The sequence below is a fragment of the Lepidochelys kempii genome, chromosome 8 (genome assembly GCF_965140265.1).
Source record: "Lepidochelys kempii isolate rLepKem1 chromosome 8, rLepKem1.hap2, whole genome shotgun sequence".
NCBI lineage: Eukaryota > Metazoa > Chordata > Testudines > Cheloniidae > Lepidochelys > Lepidochelys kempii.
In genome coordinates, this window is record NC_133263.1 from 66,231,152 (window position 1) to 66,257,287 (window position 26,136).

Consider the following 26,136-nt stretch of genomic DNA (forward strand, 5'->3'; position numbering starts at 1 on the left):
CTTTAATGTTCTTTGATGAAGATTATCTGGGCCCCCCGATTTAGTCCCATTAAGCTGTTTGAGTTTTGCTTCTACCTCAGATATGGTAATATCTTCCTCCATATCCTCATTCCCATTTGTCATGCTACCATTATCCCTAAGATCCTCTTTAGCCTTATTAAAGACTGAAGCATAGTATTTGTTTAGATATTGGGCCATGCCTAGATTATCCTTGACCTCCACTCCATCCTCAGTGTTTAGCGGTCCCACTTCTTCTTTTTTTTGTTTTCTTCTTATTTATGTGGCTATAGAACCTTTTACTATTGGTTTTAATTCCCTTTGCAAGGTCCAACTCTACTTGACTTTTAGCCTGTCTTACTTTATCCCTACATGTTCTGACCTCAATAAAGTAGCTTTCCTTGCTGATCCCTCACATCTTCCACTCCCTGTATGCTTTCTGCTTTTTCTTAATCACCTCTCTGAGATGCTTGCTCATCCAGCTTGGTCTACAACTCCTGCCTATGAATTTTTTCCCCTTTCTTGGGATGCAGGCTTCCGATAGCTTCTGCAGCTTTGATTTAAAGTAATCCCAGGCCTCCTCTGCCTTTAGATCCATAAATTCTTCAGTCCAATCCACTTCCCTAACTGATTTCCATAATTTTTGAAAGTCAGCCCTTTTGAAATCAAAAACCCTTGTTGCAGATTTATTTTTGTTAATCCTTCCGTTCAGTTTGAACTGAATTAGCTCATGATCACTTGAACCAAGATTGTCCCCTACAACCATTTCTTCTATGAGGTCCTCACTACTCACTAAAACCAAATCTAAAATGGCATCCCCTCTAGTCAGTTCAGCAACTACTTGATGAAGGAATCCATCAGCTGTCACATCTAGGAAAATCTGAGCCTTATTATTATTACTAGCACTAGTCCTCCAGTCTATATCTGGGAAATTAAAGTCTCCCATGATCATGCAGTTTCCATTAGTATTTACTTCATTAAAAACATTAAAGAGGGCTCTATCCATATCCAAATTAGATCCCGGCGGTCTATAGCACACCCCAAGCACTATCCCAGGGGAGGCTCTAGTAGTTTTCTTCCCCAGTGTAATTTTTGCCCGGATGGACTCTGTCTTATCTATTCCATCGCTTCTTATTTCTTTACATTCTACCACATCATTGATATACAGTGCTACTCCTCCACCTTTACCTTTATTTCTGTCTCTCCTAAACAGCACATACCCTTCAATACCCGTAGTTCAGTCATGACGACTATTCCACCATCTTTCTGTTATCCCTATTATATCTGGTTTCACTTCCTGCACCAGTAGCTCTAGTTCCTCCATTTTGTTACCTCGGCTCCTCACACTGGTGTACAAACATCTTAATTTTTGCAGTTTGGCCTCGCTCACATTCTGTACCCTTTTTGGCACGGTCATTCTACAGCCAGTATAACCTATTAGACTGGTATCCACACTGCCCTTCGTCCTTATATACATTCTCCTACCCACGGCTGTATCCTTTCTTACTGTGTTTTCTTCCCTCTCAATGCTAAAATCCGGCGTGGAGATTACCTGGACATCTCCCAACCATCTTCCCCAAATCCCTAGTTTAAAGCTCTCTTAATCCGTTGTGCTAGCCTCCATCCTAGAAGTCTATTTCCTTTCCTACTCAGATGAAGTCCATCCCGAGAGAACTGTCCTCTTTCCATGAATGCCTCCCAGTGGCCATACATCCCAAAGCCCTCCTTATAGCACCACTGCCTAAGCCATCTGTTGATAGTCATAATCTTGTCACACCTTTGTTGCCCTTCTCTAGGAACAGGCATAATCCCACTAAAGATCACCTGAGTCTCGATTTCCTTAAGCATCTTCCCCAGCCTAGCATAGTCTTCCTTCATACGTTCCAGTGAGAATCTAGCTGTATCTATCATGTTGATATTGGACATTGGCAGGGCTGCTGCCCAATCTTCTTTATATATTTTTATCAAGCACTATGCTGTTAGCACTGTGTCTAGGTCACATGCAAACTTTGGAAAGGCAGTTTTGCAGTTGTTGAAGTAGACTCCATGTCCCACCACCTTAAAGTACTGCTTGTGAATTAACTGAATGGAATACCCATCTATAACCACTCAATGGAAAAATTATTACTTGTACTGATAGATAAGATAATAGATAAGCTATTACCAGCAGGAGAGTGGGGTGAGGGGAGGTATTTTTTCATGCTTTGTGTGTATAAAAAGATCTTCTACACTTTCCACATTATGCATCCGATGAAGTGAGCTGTAGCTCACGAAAGCTTATGCTCAAATAAATTGGTTAGTCTCTAAGGTGCCACAAGTACTCCTTTTCTTTTTACTTGTACTGTAACTGTTGTCCTTCTAGATGCGGGTGGAGACATGTATTCCACAACCCAACCTCCAGCCCCTCTGCATCGGAGTGTCTTGTCTTGACATTTGGAGCAAAGGAACTGAGAGAGTTTGGGGCAGCACTGCCCTTAAATAGCCAGGGAAGGGGTTAAGGGCCAGAGGGCATAAGCGCCCTCCCTGCCGGTACTATTAGGAAAAGTTTCCAGTGTTGATACACTGGGTGCTCACGCATCTGAGTGGAATACACATCTGCACCCACATCTCAAAAAAATAGTTACAGTACAGGTAGGTAACTGGTTTTTTGTAATAAATATTTTTCTGAAACCTATAAGCACAATTAAAGACTAATCTAAAACCCTTTGAACTTAATGAAATAATTTCAATTGGTTTTTTTTAATGAGTTTGGGATTAAGCATTTAGAATGAGTTTCTCTGATTCTTTGCAAATCTAATCATTTGGTCTCTCTTTTTTATCATATATATTTTATAGACTATTTGATTATGATTAAATCCACCAATTCTGATTTTTTCACCCCTTCCCTAGAAGTAACTGAAAGAAAACTACACACATGAAAACTAGGTTGTACATTCAGGTCATTGCCCATCATGTAGCTGATGCTAATGTGACTTGTATTTGTAAATACATGATTGCCCGCACCCTTCATTTTTCTGAAGATTGTCATAGGACTGTATTTACAAAATATTTTTAAACTTGTATGAAACATTACTGACTGGCATTGGAATTAACTTTTATAAACCTCATTGGAATTTGTAATATTACAAGCATGTTTAGACCTGTTATTATACATTGCGTTACCTTTTTTGCTTGCTTGCATATTCTATGTTCTGAGTCACTTCATTTTGATCATAGTCTCAGATGAATTCCTCAGTTGGCAAAATTGATTGCATATCCTGGGTGCAATTAGATATGTGAGGACATCAAATAAAATAATAGTGATTTAAAAACCTGTGTCTTTTTAGTATGGGAAAATTATTCTGTTGATCGACAGAGACTGAAAACTATCATTTCCATTATTAGTTTTACTATTAAAGAATTTCATTTTATTCTGTACGAAGGTTACAGTGCCAATAGCATTTATTATGAAATTATAATACGCTATTGTACAAAACTGAGAGAAGTTTAAAGCAAAATTGCTATGTAAGGATAAACTATAAAATCTGATTTAAAAATTTTTTTTGCTTTTGTTTTTTCTTTTTTCTACTGCTTCCTCTGAAGTCTCCTACCAAATGGTTTTGGAAACTGGTTCCTGTAAGTTTGCCTGACTGCTTCACCTTTGATCTAATAGCTTAAAATGAGAATCGTTTTGTCCATGTCATGCTGGTGTACTCAATTCATTTAATTTATCTCGGCTAGATTAGATTATAGTATAGTAGATCGCTGTCCATAGGGTTCACATAGTTTAGAATCCAGTCGTTCAAGGTAATCTGGAGAAAATTAAAATTTAAGGTATGATATTGGATCAAAAGTTGCTTTAAGAACAGTTGACATGCATCTGTAGTGGTTATGATATTTTACTTTTTATAGTGAAGCGTGTTGTCTTCTCTTACCTCACCTCAGTATATAAAATACCCTCTCTGTACTCTCTCTGGTAAGGTTCTTTGCTTGGTTCATATGCAAACTCCTATTCAGTGTGAATCAGAGCTGCTTGTGTACTTTCTTAAGAAAGTTGATCCACAGAAGCCAACCTTTGTGGCACTTGAAGTTTTTAGACACTTATTGAAAAGTGTGTATCACACATACACCATTTATCCTAGTTTCTCTCTTTTCAATTAGTGATGAGTATTGAGGGGAGCAAAACATTGGCTGTCCCCCTATTGTTAAAATTATAAAAGCATAATAATGTAACTCTGTGCTTAATTAATAACATATTGTAATTTGCACTAAAATTGTATGTAGTTTAATTAACATATCCCCTGCTACACTTCAACAATAAAGATAATATGCTCTTTTCTCTGTCATCAGTAAATCCATACTATAGATATGGAGCTGCTTTGAGATTTACTGTAGTCTGTAGATGTTCAAGTAAAGGCTGTATTGCATTTTGTTCTGTTTTCCAAAAATGTACTTTTGATTTTTCAATCAAATCACACATGTAGCACTTGTGCAGGCCCTCAGCTAGTTTTGTTTTAACTAATAAGAGATGGTTCATATATATTGCAAAGAGAGAAAAATAAGCTTAGGCAACTGCTTACTGTAAATGAAGTTTGGCCATTGCCTAAAGAACAGCATTAAAAAACAATTTGTAATAGCGATTACAGCTGTTCTATTCCTAGCTGATTGAACCCAATTTCATAAGAGTCTGAGTATAAAAGTAATTCCTCTGCAGTGTTGTCTTTTTTCCCCTCTGCATTTCAATCTATGTATATTTAAAGAGAATATTCAGTTCTGGACTATGTAGTACCATTTAAATGTTCTTATTTCAGGAATGAAAGGACAACAATCTAACTAACATAGGGGAGAGGAGTAAAGCCACAAGTGGGCTGTGTATGGTCATTACAGACCTACGAAAATAAAGTACATTTCTCATCATAATCTGACATACAGTATTTCCATTAAACCAGAAAGTTTGTGAAGAGCTGTTTCAGAATAAAACAGCTTTTGTTATTGCTGTTTTTGTATGAGGTATTTGTTTACCGATAGTTCCCCACCAGTATATTAGAAATATCATATATATTTACAGTGCAGTTATTAAAAGCAGTGCTGTACCAATCTTTCGATAAATATGGTACTAGCATGTTGAGGTGTTATATTTTGTTATGACCATGTTTATCATCACACTTTCTAAATGATTAAAAGAGATTTTCTTCCAAATTAAAAGTAAAAAATAGTCACTGGTGGCTATACAGTAACTTGAAGTAGCATAACATATGTTGCCTTCTTTATCAAATGCTGAGTAAATTCCTATTAAAACATGATACAAAATATACCTTGAGCAACCTAGTCGATTTGACTATATTTTAACTTTATTTTTTCCTCAAGTTGGATATTTCTACTCTCTCAAACAACCATCTTCTTCCAGGTCTACCTTAAAGGTTTGACATACTGTAGTTCCCAAGAGAAGTCTGTAGACAATGTTCCTAAGGCAGCCTGAATCATCATTTAAATGACAGGAAGCTTTCTCCCAGAAAGTCATTGTGTGGTGGCATATTGTGAGATGCTGCTAAGCTAGCCATCGTACTCTATATTTAAAACAACTTTAAAATGTTCTTTAAACAAAATTGAGAGACTGTTCTTAAAACCATATATTAAATTTTTGAGAGAAATTTTTAATTATGATTTTTGAGCCAATCTGTATATTATGTGTTACCATATCTTCTCTGCTATTGTTGTCGAATAATAAAATAAAATGTAAGTAAAACATTTCTCCTCACACTTCATTTCTAAACCATTTCCATGGAGGAAAAGCATAATTCTATATTTGTGACAGTATTGTGATTTCCATGACAATAGATTAGATTGTCACGAGTAAAGAATTGCAATTTGGCTGGGGAGGAAAAAGCTCTGACAGTATGAAAAATGTCTTGCTTAAATATAGGTAATTTAAAGTGTTACTAACATATGCAAATCAAATATTAATAATACATGAAAGATTAACACATTTTGTTAAGCATTTTCAGATGTCTATCATAGCAAGGGGACACTGTCTTCTGCCATTTGTATCTTCATACAACATACTTCATGCAATAGTGTCACCATATTTCAAGCTTGAAGTAAAGCTTTAAATCTTACTCTTTAAATATTAAAATATTAACTGGTTAAAAGTTATCTGGGCCATTCTGGTGTGCTATAAGAAAGACTTGTCTTCAGTTCACAGTACTGGTGTCTCTCCACAAGGTAATATAGTCTGGGAGTTCTACATTTCTCAAGCCACCATTTTGGCCAATTTAAGAGAGACACTGAGATGCACTGAATGGAATCCCATCCAGTTCTCACCAAAAGTATAATTTTCAGGGTTACAGTGAGTGAATTCTCAGAACCTCAAAAGAGAGCCCTCTGAATCCATCTAAATATATACATAACTTAAACATAAAATTAGTTAGCTCAGGGATATTCTTGACATCATAATTAGCATCATAATTAGCACTGAGGTATTAAGACAGATTGTAAACTTTCTGTAGTATTTGAAAATTAAAAGGTCAGTTACACAATAAGTCATATCAACAAGTTAGGAAATACGTCATCGTATATGTCCTTTTTTTTTTCCCCTCCCAATATGGCACTCCAGGGGATGTGAGAAGAGACATTAAGAATGACCAATATGAAATTAGAGCAAAAAAAAAGTTTCTTTTCAAAATGTTTTCCTTTTGTAAAATTCTTTTACCCTGGTAATCTTGACCATGAATCCTTTTCTAAATGCCCTGTTGTCTGTATGACACAGAGTAATAATGAAAATGGAGCTGATCAAATCCAGATTTCTCTACTTTTGAATTTGGCGTCAGGTCTGTTATAACTGAAGCACGTATTGGCCCAGATCCTCATGTGGCGCATATTGACTTAGCTCAGCTCACTTTCAAAGAGCAATGCAGAGTTACACGAGCTGAGGATTTGGCCCATTATGTTAGACAAATAAGTAATTTTTAAATGCTCATGAAACTGAATGCCACTATTTGTAAGTTATTCTCCTAATAGTGATAAATGAATTGTCTGATTTCAGAGTGAATTAGAATATTGTATAAAGAAAAGGAGTACTTGTGGCACCTTAGAGACTAACAAATTTATTTGCATGCTCAAATAAATTTGTTAGTCTCTAAGGTGCCACAAGTACTCCCTTTCTTTTTGCGGATACAGACTAACACGGCTTTCTACTCTGAAACCAGAATATTGTATGTATTTGATCAAACTTTGACAGCACAGTAGTTTTGAATGAAAGTTGCAATATTATCATATGGACTTATTTCCTTTTAAATCGATTTACATTTTGCCTATTTGTTTAGCATAAATATTAATCTACAGAAAGTAACCTCTGACAAAATGGTGACTGACTTGATATTACTTAATGCCTTTTCACTAATGGAACACAGAATCTACAGTACAAATCTGTTTTCACATATGTTTCTGAGCATATGTCTATTTTAATCTCCTCTTTCTACATGGTAGACTCGTTACAGGAAGGAGCAAACACTGCTTAAGCAGCTGCCTTGCATTCCACTGGTCGAAAATCTGCTGAAGGATGGTACAGATGGTTGTGCTTTAGCTGCTCTGATCCACTTCTACTGTCCTGATATTGTCAAACTGGAGGGTGAGTGTGTATGTTAGAGGACTCTCTGCCATTCAAAAGATGGTGATGCAAGTTAAATGGCTTTTTCTTCAGTGTACATTAAAATGGTGGCATTGAATAGCATAAATACATAAGAGGTAAAATTTGAGTTTCTTAAAAGCTCTCACTTGCATAAAATTTCATTTTTTAAAGAGAGAGCACCACTTACCAGGGTATCTCCCAATATTATGTTTACCATTACTATCTATAAATCACCAAGCAAATATAAGTTTGTAAAGATAATTCAATAAGGAACTGTCTTGGTAGATTCCTCACTCTTGAGAGCACATCCTTCAGTGACTAAAGTGTCTTGGCATCCAGCCTTCCTTGGTCATTCTCTGGCCTTCTGTTCTCCCCATGAAAGCTTCAGCCTTGTTGGGATCATGCACATGGATCTCAGGGTTGCTCAGATATGAAGTGTGAAATCCCTATGCAAAACTATTCCACAGAATGCCTCCAGTAGCACAGGCCCCCAGATTTAAGAAAGCAAAATTCCAGTTGCTCTTGGGCTTATGAGATGAAAAAAGTTGGCTTTCAAGTTATGTAAGTGTCAAATCCAGGCATGTGCTGTTACTGTCTAGTGTGTCTGATCAGAGAAGGGTTGAAACCAGGGCTGCCATGGATGTTGACTCCTTGGATCTTTGCTTCCAGTGCTAACACCTTGCCCTCTTACTGTTTGAGAACAGACAGAGATTCAGAATTTCAGAATTCAGAATAGGCCTGGAGTTGGAATCTCATGTATGCTTTCCCACAGATTCCTCCACTCTCTGTTTTTCAGAACAGTGAAGCAAGACAGGGATCATGTTATCCTTGAATCCCTAGCTTAATATCACCAGTTTTATTGTTTGGATCTCCTCACCGTAATATCCCATTTACTTTTTTAAAATATGCATGTAAAGTTTCCCCTTTTGTCTCTAAAATAAAGTCAGAGGTGATCAGGTACTACTGTGAGAACCATGGAAAACATTAAAAATATAACGTTTTTATTGAGGCTTACTCTATCTAACAGTATTATTCTTGACACTTACTAGATTTGAATGTTCATATGTGAAGCACAAGATCAATTCCATTTCACTTACTACTAGTATCTGAGCATTTAAAACCTAGTTGCAAGAGGGATACTGTAATCAGTGAAATATATTTAAGTTATACAGTAATGTTTGTGATGGTCTCAAAATAATAAATGGGTCAAGAGTTAGATTATAATTTATTTTCATCAAGGGTCATTAAAAATCATAATTTATAATTACCATTTACAAAAAAAGCCCAATCATAGTGTGTTTTAGAAAGTATTCAAGATGTTAATCTACTTTGATAGAATAAAAACAAACCTATAAAAATGCAATGGAATAAAATGTAAGATGACATAACTCAAGATTCTGAAATTAAAATCTAATTCAAAACTGGATTTTTAAAAAATTCCTTTTGAGAAAATATTTTCATTTTTTAATCTGCCTCCAAAATGCTTGGCACTTATTATATGTAAGGCTTTTATTTTCAGATCTGTAGCTATGCCTAACCTTTTCCGTTTCCGCTTTCATTTTAGATATTTGTTTGAAAGAGACCATGTCATTAGCTGATAGCCTATATAATCTACAGCTCATCCAAGAATTTTGTCAGGAATATTTGAACCAGTGTTGCCATTTCGCTCTTGAAGATATGCTCTATGCTGCTGCTTCAGTAAAGGTAAAAAAAAAAAAAAAAGTGTTTTTTTTGAACATGTGATTTCTTCTGATCTGCTTTAGTAATGCTATTTTAACTGCTTTTAGGTCTATTGCTATATGGTTCAGCGAAAAAGGATACTGCATTTGTTGGAACACAGTGATTAAATTATAATGTGAATATAAAATGCATGTTTGAGCTGCACTTATCACCTCATTTTTGATGGTTATTATTAAACTTGAAATGTAAATATATTTTTAAAAGGAGAACACGTAAAACTTTAGTTTTTGGGCAGACTGTCATAACTTTGTTCTCTCTTAATTAAAAACACACAATCTGCAATATTTCTTTAAAAATGTAATTGAGAGTTATGATGGCTGTGACTTCCTAAGTTTTTCAAACCATAGTGTAATTTAAAGTTATAGTTTCTAGAATAACTAACTCATCTACCCTTGTCCATCTGTACAGAAATATAAAATATATACAGTGTTAAATTCTGTGTTTTACATGTGTATGTGCTATATTTATTTGATACGCTATGGTTGCTCTGCAAACCATAACTTTGAATTTCCTGAATTAATTAAAGTTAAATATAACACTTATGCATATAATATGTAGTTGTGTGCATTTCATTTCCTTACCTTAAAACCGAAAACTGTACTGAATTTCACAGTATGTATGTTCATTATAACATATGCTATGAGATTCAAATAAGTGTTTGAGTCTTTTCACAGGTATACAGAATTCTATGTATTAGTGCAATTACTGTGTGTGTTGTCATCTGAATCATAGAATATCAGGGTTGGAAGGGACCTCAGGAGGTCATCTAGTCCAACCCCCTGCTCAAAGCAGGACCAATCTCCAACTAAATCATCCCAGCCAGGTCTTTGTCAAGCCTGACCTTAAAACTTCTAAGGAAGGAGATTCCACCACCTCCCTAGGTAACGCATTCCAGTGTTTCACCACCCTCCTAGTGAAAAAGTTTTTCCTAATATCCAACCTAAACCTCCCCCACTGCAACTTGAGACCATTACTCCTCGTTTTGTCATCTGCTATCACTGAGAACAGTCTAGATCCATCCTCTTTGGAACCCCCTTTCAGGTAGTTGAAAGCAGCTATCAAATCTCCCCTCATTCTTCTCTTCCGCAGACTAAACAATCCCAGTTCCCTTAGCCTCTCCTCATAAGTCATGTGTTCCAGTCCCCTAATCATTTTTGTTGCCCTCCACTGGACGTTTTCCAATTTTTCCACATCCTTCTTGTAGTGTGTGGCCCAAAACTAGACACAGTACTCCAGATGAGGCCTCACCAATGTCGAATAGAGGGGAACGATCACGTCCCTCGATCTGCTGGCAATGCCCCTATTTATACATCACAAAATGCCATTGGCCTTCTTGGCAACAACGGCACACTGTTGACCCATATCCATATTCTCATCCACTGTAACCCCAGGTCCTTTTCTGCAGAACTGCTGCCTAGTCATTTGGTCCCTAGTCTGTAGCAGTGCATGGGATTCTTCCGTCCTAAGTGCAGGACTCTGCACTTGTCCTTGTTGAACCTCATCAGATTTCTTTTGGCCCAATCCTCTAATTTGTCTAGGTCCCTCTGTATCCTATCCCTACCCTCCAGCGTATCTACCTCTCCTCCCAGTTTAGTGTCATCTGCAAACTTTCTGAGGGTGCAATCCACACCATCCTCCAGATCATTAATGAAGATATTGAACAAAACCGGCCCAATAACTGCATTTAGGGCTCATTTCTGCTAATTGTTGAGAACCTTCAACGCCCACTGACTTCACCCAGATGAAGATGTTTAGCAGTTCACAGGAGCACTTAGCATCTTCCAGATTTGAGCTGTTGCTGTCTACTTCAGGCCTCATCTGCACACACACACATTGTAGTTAACGTGAGGCAGTGCCTTCCCCATGGCCCCAATTGTGGATGCACTGATATTGGCATAAATATGCTTTTAATAGGTTTGGCTTGTTCCATTAGAGGAAAGGGAATAAACTATACAGCTATAAAGCACCTTTGTACCAATATACCTGTGTTCACACTAGGAGTCGTACTGACATAACTGTAATGCTAAAACATCACATCCCTAGTCAACATAGTTATACTAGCACAAAATCTGTGACTGGACCAGGCCTTAGTCCAGAGGTGGGCAAACTACGGCCCGTGGGCCACATCTGACCCGCAGGACTGTCCTGCCTGGCCCCTGAGCTCCCGGCTGAGGAGGCTAGCCCCCAGCCCCTCCCCCGCTGTCCCCACGCCCCCAGCACTCTGGCCCACTGCTTCTGCCTGGCAGTGCGGGCTGGGTCTGGCGGGGCTGCGAGCTCCTGCTGCTCTGTGCAGCGTGGTAAGGGGGCAGGGGTTGGATAAGGGGCAAGGGGTCCCGGGGGGGAAGTCAGGACAGGGAGCAGGGGGCGGTTGGATAGGGGGTGGGGTCCCAGGGGGCAGTTGGGGCGGGGGGTCCCAGGAGGGGGTGGTCAGGGGACATGGAGCAGGGGGGTTGGATGGATTGAGGATTTTGGGGGTGGTGGTCAGGGGACAGGGAGCAGCGGCAGTTGGATTGGCGTGGGAGTCCGGGGGGGGCTGTCAGGGGGCAGGGGTGTGGACAGGGGACAGGGCAGTCAGGGGGCAGGGAGCAGGGAGGGTAGGATAGGAGGTAGGATCCTAGGGGGTGGTTAGGGGCAGGGGTCCTAGGAGGGGGCGGTCAGGGGACACGGAGCAGGGGGGGTTGGATGGGTTGGTGGTTTTGATGGGGGCAGTCAGGGGGCAGGAAGTGGGAGGGGGCGGATAGGGCGGGGGCCAGGCTGTTTTGGAGAGGCACAGCCTTCCCTACCTGGCCCTCCATACAGTTTCGCAACCCCGATGTGGCCCTCGGGCCAAAAAGTTTGCCCACCCCTGCCTTAGTCACTAAGGGCTTGTTTACATACAGCATTACACCAGTTTAACTTAAGGTGTGATTTTAAACCTTTTCAGTTAAGCCAGTGCAAAAGGCTGTGTGGACACTCTTATTTTGGTTTAAACCCAGGCTTATTTCAGTTTAACTAAGGGTATGTCTACACTACGAAATTAGGTCAAATTTATAGAAGTTGATTTTTTAGAAAACGATTTTATACAGGCAATTGTGTGTGTCCCCACTAAGCGCATTAAGTCGGCAGAGTGCGTCCACAGTACCGAGGCTAGTGTCGACTTTCGGAGCGTTGCACTTTAGGTAGCTATCCCACAGTTCCTGCAGTCTCCACCGCTCATTGGAATCCTGGGTTGAGCTCCAAATGCCTGATGGGGCAAAAACATTGTCGTGGGTGGTTTTGGGTACATGTCGTCAGTCGCCCCTCCCTCCGTGAAAGCAACAGCAGACAATCATTTTGTGCCTTTTTTCTTGCGGGTGCCATACTGCTTTCAGCAGACGGTGCAGTAGGACTGCAAACCATCCTCATAGAACGACTGCTTCCACTGCCACTCTGCTCTCCTGGTCGTCTCATAGGTCCTCTATATGACCGTCATCATCTGCCGCTTCTGCTGCAACTGTGCTTGGCTGCTCTTGTCTCATCATACCATGGCAAGCGTGCAACCCGCTCAGCTGTTGTGTCCTGGCAGCAGACGGTGCAGTAGGTCTGCAAAATTGGTCATCCAACCACCACTTCCCCTGCAACTCTGCTCTCCTGCAGATGCCATACCATGGCAAGCATGGAGCCTGCTCAGATCACCGCGGCAGTTATGAGCTTTGTAAACACCTCACGCATTATCATGCAGTATATGCAGAACCAGAACCTGCAAAAGCAGGCGAGGAGGCAACGGCAGCGTGGTAACTAGAGTGATGAGGACATGAACATGGACACAGACTTCTTTCAAAGCACGGGCTTTGGCAATTTGGCCATCCTGGTAGCAATGGGGCAGGCTAATGCCATGGAACACCAATTCTGGGCCCAGAAAACCAGCACAGACTGGTGGGACCGCATAGTGTTGCAGGTCTGGGATGATTCTCAGTGGCTGCGAAACTTTCGCATGCGTAAGGGCACTTTCATGGAACTTTGTCACTTGCTTTCCCCTGCCCTGAAGCGCAAGAATACCAAGATGAGAGCAGCCCTCACAGTACACAAGTAAGTGGCAATACCCCTCTGGAAGCTTGCAACACCACACAGCTATCAGTCAGTCAGGAATCAATTTGGAGTGGGCAAATCTACTGTGATCCAAGTCACCAATGCAATCACTGATGTTCTGCTATCAAGGGTAGTGACTCTGGGAAATGTGCAGATTATAGTGGTTGGCTTTGCTGCAATGGGATTCCCTAACTGTGGTGGGGCGATAGGGATATGCGTTCCATCTATCTTGGGACCGGAGCACCAAGGCAGCCAGTACATAAACTGCAAGGGGTACTTTTCAATGGTGCTGCAAGCACTGGTGGATCACAAGAGATGTTTCACCAACATCAACATGGGATGGCCGGGAAAGGTACATGATGCTCACATTTTCAGGAACTCTGGTCTGTATGAACAGCTGCAGCAAGGGACTTACTTTCCAGACCAGAAAATAACCGTTGGGGATGTTGAAATGCCTATAGTTATCCTTGGGGACCCAGCCTACCCCTTAACGCCATGGCTCATGAAGCCATACACAGTCACCCTGGACAGTAGTCAGGAGCTGTTCAACTATAGGCTGAGCAAGTGCAGAATGGTGGTAGAATGTGCATTTGGACGTTTAAAAGCACGCTGGTGCAGTTTACTGACTCGGTTAGACCTCAGTGAAACCAATATTCCCATTGTTATTACTGCTTGCTGTGTGCTACACAATATTTGTGAGAGTAAGGGGGAGAAGTTTATGGCAGGATGGGAAGTTGAGGCAAATCACCTGGCCTCTGATCACACGCAGCCAGACACCAGGGCGATTAGAAGAGCACAGCAGGGCGCGCTGCGCATCAGAGAAACTTTGAAAACCAGTTTCATGGCTGATCAGGCTACGGTGTGACAGTTCTGTTTGTTTCTCCTCAATGAAAACCCGCCCCCTTGGTTCACTCTACTTCCCTGTAAGCCAACCGCCCTCCCCTCCCCCCTTCGATCACCGCTTGCAGAGGCAATAAAGTCATTGTTGTTTCAAATTCATGCATTCTTTATTAATTCATCACACAAATAGGGGGATAACTGCCAAGGTAGCTTGGGGAGGGGTGGAGTAGGAGGGAAGCAATGGATTGGGTGGGGGAGGAGGGAAGGACAAGGCCACACTGCCCTTCAAAACTTACTGAATGCCAGCCTTCTGTTGCTTGGGCAGTCCTCTGGGGTGGAGTGGTTGGGTGCCCGGAGCCCCCAACCCCCTTCCCCCACGCGTTCTTGGGTGTCTGGGTGAGGAGGCTATGGAACTTGGGGAGGAGGGCAGTTGGTTACACAGGGGCTGCAGTGGCGGTCTGTGCCTTTTCTCCACCTCAGGCATACACCGGAGCATATCAGTTTGATCTTCCAGTAGCCTCAGCATTGCATCCTGCCTCGTCCTCATCACGCTGCTGCCACCTCTCCTATTGCTCCAGCCTTCTGTCCTCTCACGCATCCCTCCTGTCCTTGTGTTCATTTTGTGCTTTCCTGGACTCTGACATTGTCTGCCTCCATGCATTCTGCTGGGCTCTTTCAGTGCGGGAGGACTGCATGAGCTCAGAGAACATTTAATCACGAGTGCGTTTTTTTTCGCTTTCTTATCTGTGCTAGCCTCTGGGATGGAGATGCTAGTGGCAGCGTTGAAACATTTGCAGCTGCGGGAGGGAAAAAAGGGGAGAGTAAAATTGAAAAAGACACATTGGCCATTTAAAAGGAGGGGCTGATGTTTTCGGGTTAACGTGCAGCACAAACCCAACTAAGCCCCCCCACCACCCAGTTCTCTGGAATGATCGCATCACCCCCCCACCACCACCACATGGCTAATAGCGGGGATGATTTGTTTTCAGCCACAGGCGAACAGCTCAGTAGGAATGGCCACCTCTGAATGTCCCCTTAATAAAATTACCCTATTTTAACCAGGTGACCATGAACAATATCACTCTCCTGAGGATAACACAGAGAGATAAAGGATGGATGTTGCTTGAATGCCAGCAAACACTGGGACCACACGCTGCCATGCTTTCTTATGCAATGATTCTAGACTACGTGCTACTGGCCTGGCGTAGTAAAGTGTCCTACCTTGGAGGATTCAATAAGACTGCCCTCCCCAGAAACCTTTTGCAAAGGCTTTGGGAGTACTTCCAGGAGAGCTTCACTGAGATGTCCCTGGAGGATTTCCGCTCCATCCCCAGACACGTTAACAGACTTTTCCAGTGGCTGTATTGGCCGCGAATGCATCCCCAGTCTTCAGGGCAAATTAATCATTAAACACGCTTGCTTTTAAACTGTGTATTATATTTAAAAAGGTATGCTCACCAGAGGTGCCTTCTCTGCCTTCCAGGTCCGGAGCCCGGGTTGGGAGAGTATTGGATCATGGTGATAAACAATTCCTGGCTGTCAGGGAGAACAGTTTCTCTGCTTGCCTGGTGTGCGCTATCTTCAACCTCCCCCTCCTCATCATCTTCCTCGTCCCCAAAATCCTCATCCCTGTTGCGTGAGACTCCCTTGCAGGAGTCCACGTACAGGTGTGAGGTAGTTGTAGGGCACCCCCTAGAATTGCATGCAGCTCCTCATAGAAGTGGCATGTCTGGGGCTCTGACCCGAGAGGGCGTTTGCCTCTTGGGTTTTTTGATAGGCTTGCCTGAGCTCTTTACGTTTCACGCGGCACTGTTGTGGGTCCCTGTTATAGCCTCTGTCCTTTATGCCCTTGGAGATTTTTTTCAAAGCACAGATTCAATAACAATCAGATCCAGTACCTCCCGTTCGGTCCATGCTGGAGCTCTTTTGCGATTCTGGGACTCCATGGTCACCTCTGCTGATGAGATCTCCACGGTCACCTCTGCTGATCAGCGTGCCCTGCTGGCCAAACAGGAAATGAAATTCCAAAGTTTGCGGGGCTTTTTCTGTCTACCTGGCCAGTGCATCCGAGTTGAGAGTGCTGTCCAGAGCGGTCACAATGGAGCACTCTGGGATAGCTCCTGGAGGCCAATACCGTCAAATTACATGCACACTACCCCAAATTCGACCCGGCGATGTCAATTTCAGCACTAATTCCCTCGTCAGAGAGGAGTACAGAAATTGATTTTAAGAGCCCATTAAGTCGACAAAAATGGCTTTGTTGTGTGGACGGGTGCAGGGTGAAATCTATCTAACGCTGCTAAATTCGACCTAAACTCGTAGTGTAGGCCAGGGCTAAGAAAATTAAAAACAGATTTAAGCTAAATCGAAATAAGCTACTCTTAAATCAAAATAAGACTTGGTCTACACTTAAAAGTTAGGTTGACATAGCTGTGTCAGTCTGAGATGTGAAAAAAACAACACCCTGACCTAAATAGCTATCCTGACCTTTTCCCTGGTGTACCCAGTTGTGTCAACGGAAATGTGCTTCTGTCGACATAGCTAACTTTGCTTAGGAGGATGGTGTTCATACGCCAACAGAAAAACACCTTTTGTCAGGTAGGCTGCATCTACTCTACAGCTTTATGCCGGCATAGCTACGCTGACATAGTAGCCTCAGGCCAGGTCACCACTACACACTTAGTTTGGTATAACTATGTGGCTCAGGGGTGTGAAAAATCCACACCCCTGAGCAACATCGTTATACCAACCTTAGCCCCCCCACGTAGACAGCACAATGTTGACGGGAGAGCTACATAGCTACCACCTCTCTCTGCCCTTAGAATATCAATACAGGGGATTGCACTGGACTAACTACACTGATTTAGCTAAACCATTGCACTAAGGAAAATAGATATGTGCATACAGAGTACTGTTTTTATTCATTTTATAGATTTATTTCTTAACAGCTTCTTCTTAACTTGGCAAAACACTAATTCTTGCAGGACTACATAAATCCCAAGTTCGAACTTTTAATATGAAACTGTTCTTTAGTTTACAAGTGCCAAAAAGTATCTCAGCAATATTTTCTGTGACTGTAAAACATTTTCCCTGTGCTTGGGTGATTAAAATAGCTGAACAGATTTTCTTCAAGTTATAAAATGAAAACGCATATCAGGGCAAAACCTGTCTTTTTCCAGAAAGTTATATGCTTAAAACAGAGACTTATGTTCTATTGTGATTGTAATGATAGTGTGACCAGTGTGATTCTATAATAGATATTTTCAGGCTTATCCTTTGAACATAGTGAGGTATCTCACAGACTGAGCAGAGCTTTTGGTACTCCTTTGGTACCTCTGCTTTCTTACAATGAACTCTCCTCTTCTCAAGAGACAAGAGTAAGAGAAAAAAATGTGCCTCATTTTCCTAGTCAGGTGTCTTCTTTAAGGTCAATGTAGAGAATTGGAGACAACTGCTGAAATGGTTTCTTCCCTAAATGTAACTCTCCTTTTTGTGTTTTGTTCTTTTTTTAAAGACTCTATTTAAAATATTTCCCTTTTTTGCTTAAGATTCTCCTTTGAATGTCTTCAAAGAATTAAATGTTCTTTTTGTGGCATCAGCATAGCCGTTGCAGATGGGATGTAATCAGTTTTCTGAACAACTGGGTCATCTTCACTGCTGTTCTTATGATCTCTAGCAGTTTCTCAAGCTGAGTCAAAAAGGCTGGAAGCCTGCATATTGTTCTGCTGGAACCTTACTTATATGGGTAGTCACACTGACTTTAATGAGACTGCCTGTGTCAGTAAGAGCTGCAGAATCAGTCCCCTAATGTATAAGTATGGTCATCTCTTGCTGATTATTCTGTTACTTCACATACTGAAACTTCATCAGTTGCTGCTCGAGGCAGCCAGTTTCATCTGCTTGAGTCAGCTTTTGGCATTTTCAAATTTCCACATCACAGACTACTCCCTATCGACATGCTTGTTATACTGTTATCTCTTATCGCTTAGAATATCTATTTGCTTGTGTTGTGGGAGCAGACAAAAGGATGTGGACAACAGGCTTGCCCACCACGTCAAATTTCTGCTCATCCCATCTTGAGTTGAACTTCTTCCATATTTTGATCTCTTTCCCCCAGCCCTGGCTATCTGGAATATATGGAATCCATGACTCCTTATTGCTGTGCTAAGCTAATCCATGACAATGAGTAATGCTATTTTTGTACAGTAGGTGCATAGTGTGTAATTATTCAAATAAGTATCCAATATAATGCTTTGAGAACAAGTATTTGAATATAAATATTTTCTTTATAAATTAATTTCTTATATTGTACACTTTAAAAATGCTACAGACTAAGTAATTTTCCTGCTTCTGAATAATTTGTTTAGAGTGGATTTAGGTCTTTCATAGGTTTAGGACATTTGTAAATTGAAAAAGCTCATTGTGGCCATGCTTTCACGAGCTTCTTGTGGCACAAATACCTATTTAGATGTAAATGCTACACAGAAAAGCTGCCAAGTTTTCCTCCTAAGCCTTGGCAGGGAAACACTAGCTGGTGCTGTAGGCTCTGTTCTGCATGTGTGGAAAAGACATCTGATTTAAAAATAAATCCACAGTTAAGACGAGGGCTTTCCAAGTTTCCCAGGACATCCATTGGGAGTAACTTCTAATAAGAATATATGCTCCCTTGACGAACCCCTTTGAAAAAGCTCATGTTGTGAGCAGAAACCTTAAATATTGCACAACATATTAAAATGCTATATAGTACAGAAAATTGTTTTCTCATTCTAGAAACTGACTAGGAATGATATCAGTGTGTGATGCAAACCTATACAATTATTTTCTATTTGCTGACTCTTCCAAAGAGAATTTTCGTGGAAAAAAGTAGTTTTTAAATTTAACTGCCACATGATAGTATAAATTAATGTATAAATTTAAAATAATAGCCTACTTTTGCAGCTTTTTGCTCTGATTTTATCAATGTATCCTAGCCCCTGTCCTGCTCATACAGCTTGTTTTCCTTATTGTATCTCTTTGACTAGAAGGGTATAATGGAATATGCTGTTTCCTTTCTGCTAGAGCTTTGAGTAATGCACTGCCACTTGCCAGCAGGAGGATGGTTTGCATCATTTCTGTAGTATACAGAGCCTGCAGATCACCAGGCTGATGTATTTCTGCCTCTAGCTTATAAAATGCAGTGTGGTTTCTTTGTACTTCAGGGAAACTATCGTAAATTGATTATCTTTTAGCTTGTAGTTTTGATCCCTTTTCTGTATAAGAAGCAAAGTGATTTAAAAACAAATTATATATGTTAAGGGCAGGATTAAATGCTTCATTATAATACATTTTAGAATAGTTATTTTAAAATTTGCTAACAGGTGAAGTATACCATTAATATATGTAATGTACTGTGACAAAGCTCTGTCCTCGCCTCCGTCGGTCCCACGTTTCCTGGCAGATTTCGCTAGCCTCAAAGGCTCACTGTGACCCTCCACGTAACCCTTCTTTCTCTAGAGACAAGAGTCACAGTCTACTGAGCCATTTTCATCATAAGCCAGCAAGGGAGGTGAGGAGAAGTTATCCTTCCTTGCATAGTCTCTGTTGTCTCCCAGTCTCAGTGATTAATCAGGGGGCAAAGGTGAGGGGGAGCCCGGGCCCACCCTCTACTCTGGGCTCCAGCCCAGGGACCCTAATAGTATCAGCTATGGTAGCTGACCTTTTAGAAACATGACATGTACAATTCCCTGGGCTACTTCCCCCACAGCAGTCCTCACTTCCTCAAGCTCCACTTCACCCTTACCTCAGGGCCTCTTTCCTTGTGCCTGATATGGTGTGTACTACTCGGCCTCTCCAACAGCACAACTTCCTCTCACAGCTCCTGACATGCACACCCATCTGACTGACTGGGAGGCTTTTAACTAGTTTCAGCTATCCCCTGATTGGCTTCAGGTGTCCCAATCAACCTAGCATTCTCCCTGCCTTCTGGAAAGTTCTTAATTGGCCCCAGGTGTCTTAATTGACCTGAAGCAGCTTCCATTTCACTTAACCTGGTACCAGGGATTTGTTTAGCCTGGAGCTAATATATCTATCTCCCACTACTTTTCTGTAGCCATCTGGCCTTGCCCTGTCACAGTACATATCTTCAGAGGACTTAATGCAATCCAGCAGTCTGCTTCCTCCCGATTTCATCATCCATCAGTTGCAGAAGCAGCAAATAATTTCCTTGTACTTGTTGAACTTCACTCCTTGGGCTTAGTAGCGATCATTAATGCAGTAAATTAGGATTTCTAACATGCTTACACCTTTCTTTGTGAAAGGGCAGAAGGTTGGGCAGAAGGTTCACTATATTTCCTGGCCTCGATGTGTATGGCCTAGCTGTTGCAACTCGTCAAGTGGATAAGACTGCACAGCAGGTAGTGATATTATCTTATCAGAAATCAGTTAATCTCTGATATTTGTGCCATAAGTAACAAAAAGAACCAAGCTGCCAACAGAAAGTGCATTTTAGGGGAAAGCAGTGGCACAAATCACAGTTGAGCCTCCAGGATGGACATGGAGTTTCTAGTGCAGCCCTTGAAAGGAAGCAAAGTACTCTACTCTGACTTCCTGTGCTCTGTTGTGATTAAATATATCCACCTTTCCAACCCATCCTGTTACAGTCTGAGGCTTCACAGTTTAACAGGAGATTCAGGGCAGGTCTGATCAACAAGATTCCAGTGAGTAAGGCTTTATGTACACTTAAAACGCAACAGCAGAACCGCTGCTGTGCTGAAGCTGCGTCACTGTAGCACTTCCATGTAGACACTCACTACAGCGACAGGAGGGGTTATTCTGTTGCTGTAGTTAATCCACTTCCCCAAGAGGCATAAGCAAGGTTGATGCAAGAATTCTTGCATGATTTCACACTGTCTACACCAGAGGTTAGTTCATCTTCACTATGTTGCTCAGGTGTGTGGATTTTGCATAGTCCTGAGCAACATAGCTGGCTTGACCTAACTTTTTAGTGTAGATCCGGCCTAAATCTGGAGAAGAACTAAGTAGAAGAGCCTTGTGCTTAATTTACATTTTGGACGCCAGAACAGTTCTCCCTTGTGGCTGACTTTTTCTGTGATACCCCATGAAGCCTGAGGACTCAGAATTGTGTCATGTTCAGTTACTGAAGGTATGTCTACACTGCAGTGTGAGCCTGTGCTTGAGCCTGGGCTCATGCCTAACTCCCCTTGTATCTACACTGCAGTTGCGCTAATCCAGGGTCCCAGGGCCCTGCAGGACTGGAGGGTCTGAGCTTGAGTTAATCCAAGAATCAGGATCCAAGCCCTATTGCTTTGCAGTAGAGATGCAGCTCCGCTTGCCTGAGGTCCCGGGAGTCACCTGGAAGTATTCCACAATTCCCTGGGACAACTTCCTTTATTCTCTCTCTCTCAAAAGTCTTCAATCCACTGTAATGAAAACGGAAGCCGTTCCCCTCCCCTTGGCAAATGGCAGCAGCTCAGGTCAGCATTAACCCAGTCTCTTCTGATCAACAATCTGCAAGCACATTATCAGACAGCCTCCTGGATTTGCAACGGAGAGCAAATTGATCAAACCTTTTGCAAAGCAAACTGCCTTCCTGGCAAGGTACAGGGCAGGCAGTAAAGTTTTCCCACAGTGCACCACGGTTTAGGCTAGAGTGGCCACATTTCAGGGTTGGCGGAGGAGCACTAGGGTCTCTGGGATAAGATTACTTTGGCTTGGGTTTGCTCATTGCAGTGTGGACACTAGAGCCCTAAGTTCAAGCAAGGATTAGAAAAGTCTTAACGTAGGGTTAAAATGCAATGTGGATGCTCAAGTCCAGGGTTCTCTAACACAGGTCAGCTGACTTGAGTCGTACTAAGCCTGGACTTATATTGCAGTGAAGACATATCCTGAGAGTTAACTGATTTCAAAGATTCCCACCACCCACTTCTAACACATGCCAGACTTACAGTCTGCCCAAACAGTTCTCAGATAACTTCACTGCTTACCTAAGGGGCATCAGAGTCACCGTCATCAAGTTCCTATCCCATAAGACTGCAGTTCCTCTAGCTGGTTGGCTGAGAACAATGGAAAATGATCTCTAATTTAAAATAAATAAAGGAGCACAGGGAGTAGCTTATACCCTATTTCTCTTGAAGCTTGTCAGGTCGAAACTGTGTACTTTGGGTTACATTAGTGTGCACATTGCATCCTTCAGTTACACAAAGACAAGGTGGATCATGAATATGTGTGAAATAAGAATTCAGAGTCTGACTTAACCAAGAAGGTAGTGACCACTTCTGTCTCTGATATCAACAATCATAGAAACCAAGTCAAACAAATAGTAGGCATCAGTGACTAAACATCCAAAGTGTTTTATGGTGTGTACACATTGTACTGCATTTCAAGTGATTCAGCAGATAGTTATTTGTTTAGCTTACTTACAGTATAAAAGGCACGTTGGCTTCTAAAGACACCATTTCCAGATGGATTAATTATGAAGTAGTTGGAGCATATGAAGCCAAGAAAAAAGACATCCTTTTCCCTCCCCCATTCCAAAAGATCATCACAGCACACTCACAAAGGTAATGGCTAGTGATGTTGCAGAAGATATCTGAGTATGTTCCATGGATGTTTAAGGCACTACACAGTGGACCAGTAGGTACTGGGTGATTTACTTTGAGACACAAAGATAGTAGGTAAAATCTGGTGAAGTGGTGAGGAATAAAAAATAATCAGATAGTGGAATAAGTATTTTTTCCTAAAAATTCCTATCCTAGTCAGGATCAACCCTTCCATCAAACAAGAAACCAGCAAGAATAGCAGTGTTTGGGTCTCTTTTCTTCTTAGCAAAGTTTGATTATGTCAGGTTGCCCTTTTTCTCTCTCCCCCTCCCCCCACCTCCTACAAGCTGTTTTCTCCTGTGATGGTTTTCTCATATTTTTCTTTACTCTTATCTGGGAAATCACTTTGATCTGGAAAAGAGGCAAAAAGGGGAAGCTCTCATTATGTCTTCTCACAGACACATGTTCCACCTGGTAGAAGAATGATTCCATGCAGGTGTGAAAATTTACAGAAAACCTTTACAGGTAACGCTTAAACTGTCACAGAAAAATCTCTACTTACCATGTAGTGTTGTCAACTTGGTTGAGTTTAAGGCATCCTACAATTTGCGCTTCCTAGCCTAATTAATACTAAGAATATATCAGTGGAGACATGTTTGATCTCTTACGAAAGATCACATGTCCCATCTGGCAGGTGAGACATGTTAAAGGTATTACTAAAAGAATCATATTTGTACATAGTATGAGTGGAAAAGACATTTTGGGTCAACTAGTCTAGTTTTTGGCATTATATGAAGCCTATTTCCTTTACTACTGTTGTTCCTTCTAGTAGAGTCTTAGGGCTTATCTACACGTAAGCTGCACCACTTAGTGCACCACTGTAGTGCTTCAGTGAAGACACTACCACGCCAACGGGAGGGCTTCTCCTGTCAGCGCCAGTAATCCACCTCCCTGAGAGGCAGCAGCTAGGTTGATGGGAGAATTCACTTGTCTACGTATCACTGCTACTCTAGGGATTAGGTTGGTTTAACTGGGTTGTTCAGGAGTGTGGATTTTTCACACCCTTGAGCAATGTAGTTATACCAACCTAATTTCCTAGTGTAGACCAGGCCTTAGAGAATATATTCTTAAATCGGGAATCTTAAATGTTTCTGACCTACTTGACTTGTTCAGATCCAACAGAGTGGAAGCTTTATGTTGTGAAGTCAACCTTCTGAATGTGAAATGATTTAACATTGTCTTAGCCTGGAACAGTTATGAAAGGTCTGAACTCCTCTCAGTCATCTAAACAGGATATTAGGTCTGAAATCTAATATGGAGCAGATCTTCAAATAATTTAGATGTGAAGTCGCACACATGAAATGGATGCCTTATTTCTGCATGTAATTACTAAATTAAGCATGCAAAGTGAGTAATTGCATGCACAAAAGGCCAGATAAGCAAAGGGCAGAAATAGCAGTCGTGGAATCAGTTTTTCCCACTAAGCAATGTTAAATGCAGCAGTAACCGTATCTAAGGGCTCATTTGTATTTGAATACAGTTTTGAATAATTGAGTTTCCTGACGTAATGCTGACTGACTTGCTAACCAGTAAAAAAAACATGTTCAGCATCATGTCATCTAACTCAGGGCTTGTCCATACAGAGACATAGTGGGTGGCACATGAATGTAAATCTATCGCACACTAGCTTGCTACATGCTAAGTCGCTGTGAGGACCCTGCTGTGACATACTGTGCAGCAAGCTAGAGCCTTGTACAGTCATGCCCTGGTTTGCCATGCGCTAAGTCTCCATATGGACATGCCCTCAGTGGCTCAAAATCATGTTCATACTTTAAAAGTTTGCAGTGTAGATGAATCCTAATAGTTGTGTTGCTACATAAGGGCCATGTTCTATCCTCTGTCTTAGTACAACTCTCCTTCTGATGTCAGTGGGAGAACTACTGTTGATCTACGTCAGAGGTGGGCAAACTACAGCGGCCCGCGGGACCGTCCTGCTTGGCCCTTGAGCTCCTGGCTGGGGAGGCTAGCCCCCAGCTTTCCCCCTGCTGTCCCTCCTCCCCTACAGCCATGCCGCCACGCGCTCTTGCAGGGCTGCGTGGCAGCGTGTCTGGCTCTGCCTGGGCGGCGCAGCTCCAAACATGCTGCTCTGAGTGGCATGGTAAGGGGGCCGAGGTCGGGGCCGGCAGGTCCCGGGGGATAGTCAGGGGGCAGGGAGCAGGGCGTGGTTGGATAGGTGTGGGAGTCCTGGGGGGCCTGTCAGGGGGCAGTTGGATGGGGCGGAGGTTCTGGGGGACTGGTCAGGGGATGGGGAATGGGGGGTGGGGGTTGGAAAGGCGTGGGAGTCCCGGGGGGCCTGTCCGGGGATGGGGGTATGGATAGGGGTTGGAGCAGTCAGGGAGCAGGGGGGTTGGATAGGGGGTGGGAGTCCCGGGGGGGCCTGTCATGGGGCGGGGGGTCCCAGGATGGGGCGGTCAGGAGACAAGGAGCAGGGGGATTGGATGGGTGGAGGGTTCTGAGGTAGGCAGTCAGGGGTGGGAAGTGGTAGGGGTGTATAGAGGACGGGGGCCAGGCTGTTTGGGGAGGTACAGCCTTCCCTACCTGGCCCTTTATACAGTTTTGTAACCCCAATGTGGCCCTCAGGCCAAAAAGTTTGCCCACCCCTGATCTAAGTGGTATATTGGGCCTAACATTGTAGTCCAAGCCCACAGTCCATAATTAAAAATGTAATTTGGCCTTCTCCACAGAATGTTTGAAACACCTCAACTCTCACCCCTTTCACTCTGTTTTTGAATCTCTCTGTTGTATGATCATATTAACTATCTACTTGAATTTGAGGCTGCTCGTTAATATGTATTTTTACATGAATAGCTTTTGAAAGACTGATTATGTTTGCATCTGGCTACTTTCCCTCCGGAACACAAGTTGATTGAAGCTTGGTTATAAAAGAAATGTGCAATTTAAAATATTTAATTTTTAAATATGTAATTCCAAAATTAATAAATATTAAGACATCCAAGATTCTCTATAAACATTAAGATTAGTCAAACTATTTCTGGGCAATATGTGAAATTTACTGACATGTAATGCCTTAAGTATATGGATTCTTTAAAATTAATCTTAATCCTAAAACTGTGTGTGGGAAATAAAGAGATTCTAAAGGAAACATAAAGGATTGTTTATGTAAATTTTGCTGAACCATAAAAACCACCGTTACATTATTTGCCTTTTATACAGAAGCAGGAAATGCAATTAGTAGATTTTTGTATAGAAACTTGTACTCATTTACGCTGACTACTATATCTGAACAGTAGGATTATTTCATTGTACTCTATCAAAAGTTAAAAATAAACTAATTTTTATATCATCAAG

At 41.8% G+C, this 26,136-nt stretch overlaps 1 protein-coding gene across 7 annotated transcripts in view; it reads left to right on the forward strand.

Moving 5' to 3' along the window:
* Positions 1 to 26,136, forward strand: part of CAMSAP2 (calmodulin regulated spectrin associated protein family member 2) — a 171,284-nt gene that overhangs the window by 103,004 nt on the left and 42,144 nt on the right. For 5 of the 7 annotated variants that reach the window (XM_073356781.1, XM_073356785.1, XM_073356786.1 and 2 more), the window contains exons 5-7: positions 3,580 to 3,612; positions 7,462 to 7,603; positions 9,168 to 9,307. In XM_073356781.1, the coding sequence (XP_073212882.1) occupies positions 3,580 to 3,612; positions 7,462 to 7,603; positions 9,168 to 9,307 (315 nt within the window). The remainder of the gene's footprint in view (positions 1 to 3,579; positions 3,613 to 7,461; positions 7,604 to 9,167; positions 9,308 to 26,136) is intronic. The other 2 variants (XM_073356783.1, XM_073356784.1) reach the window with 1 other exon arrangement.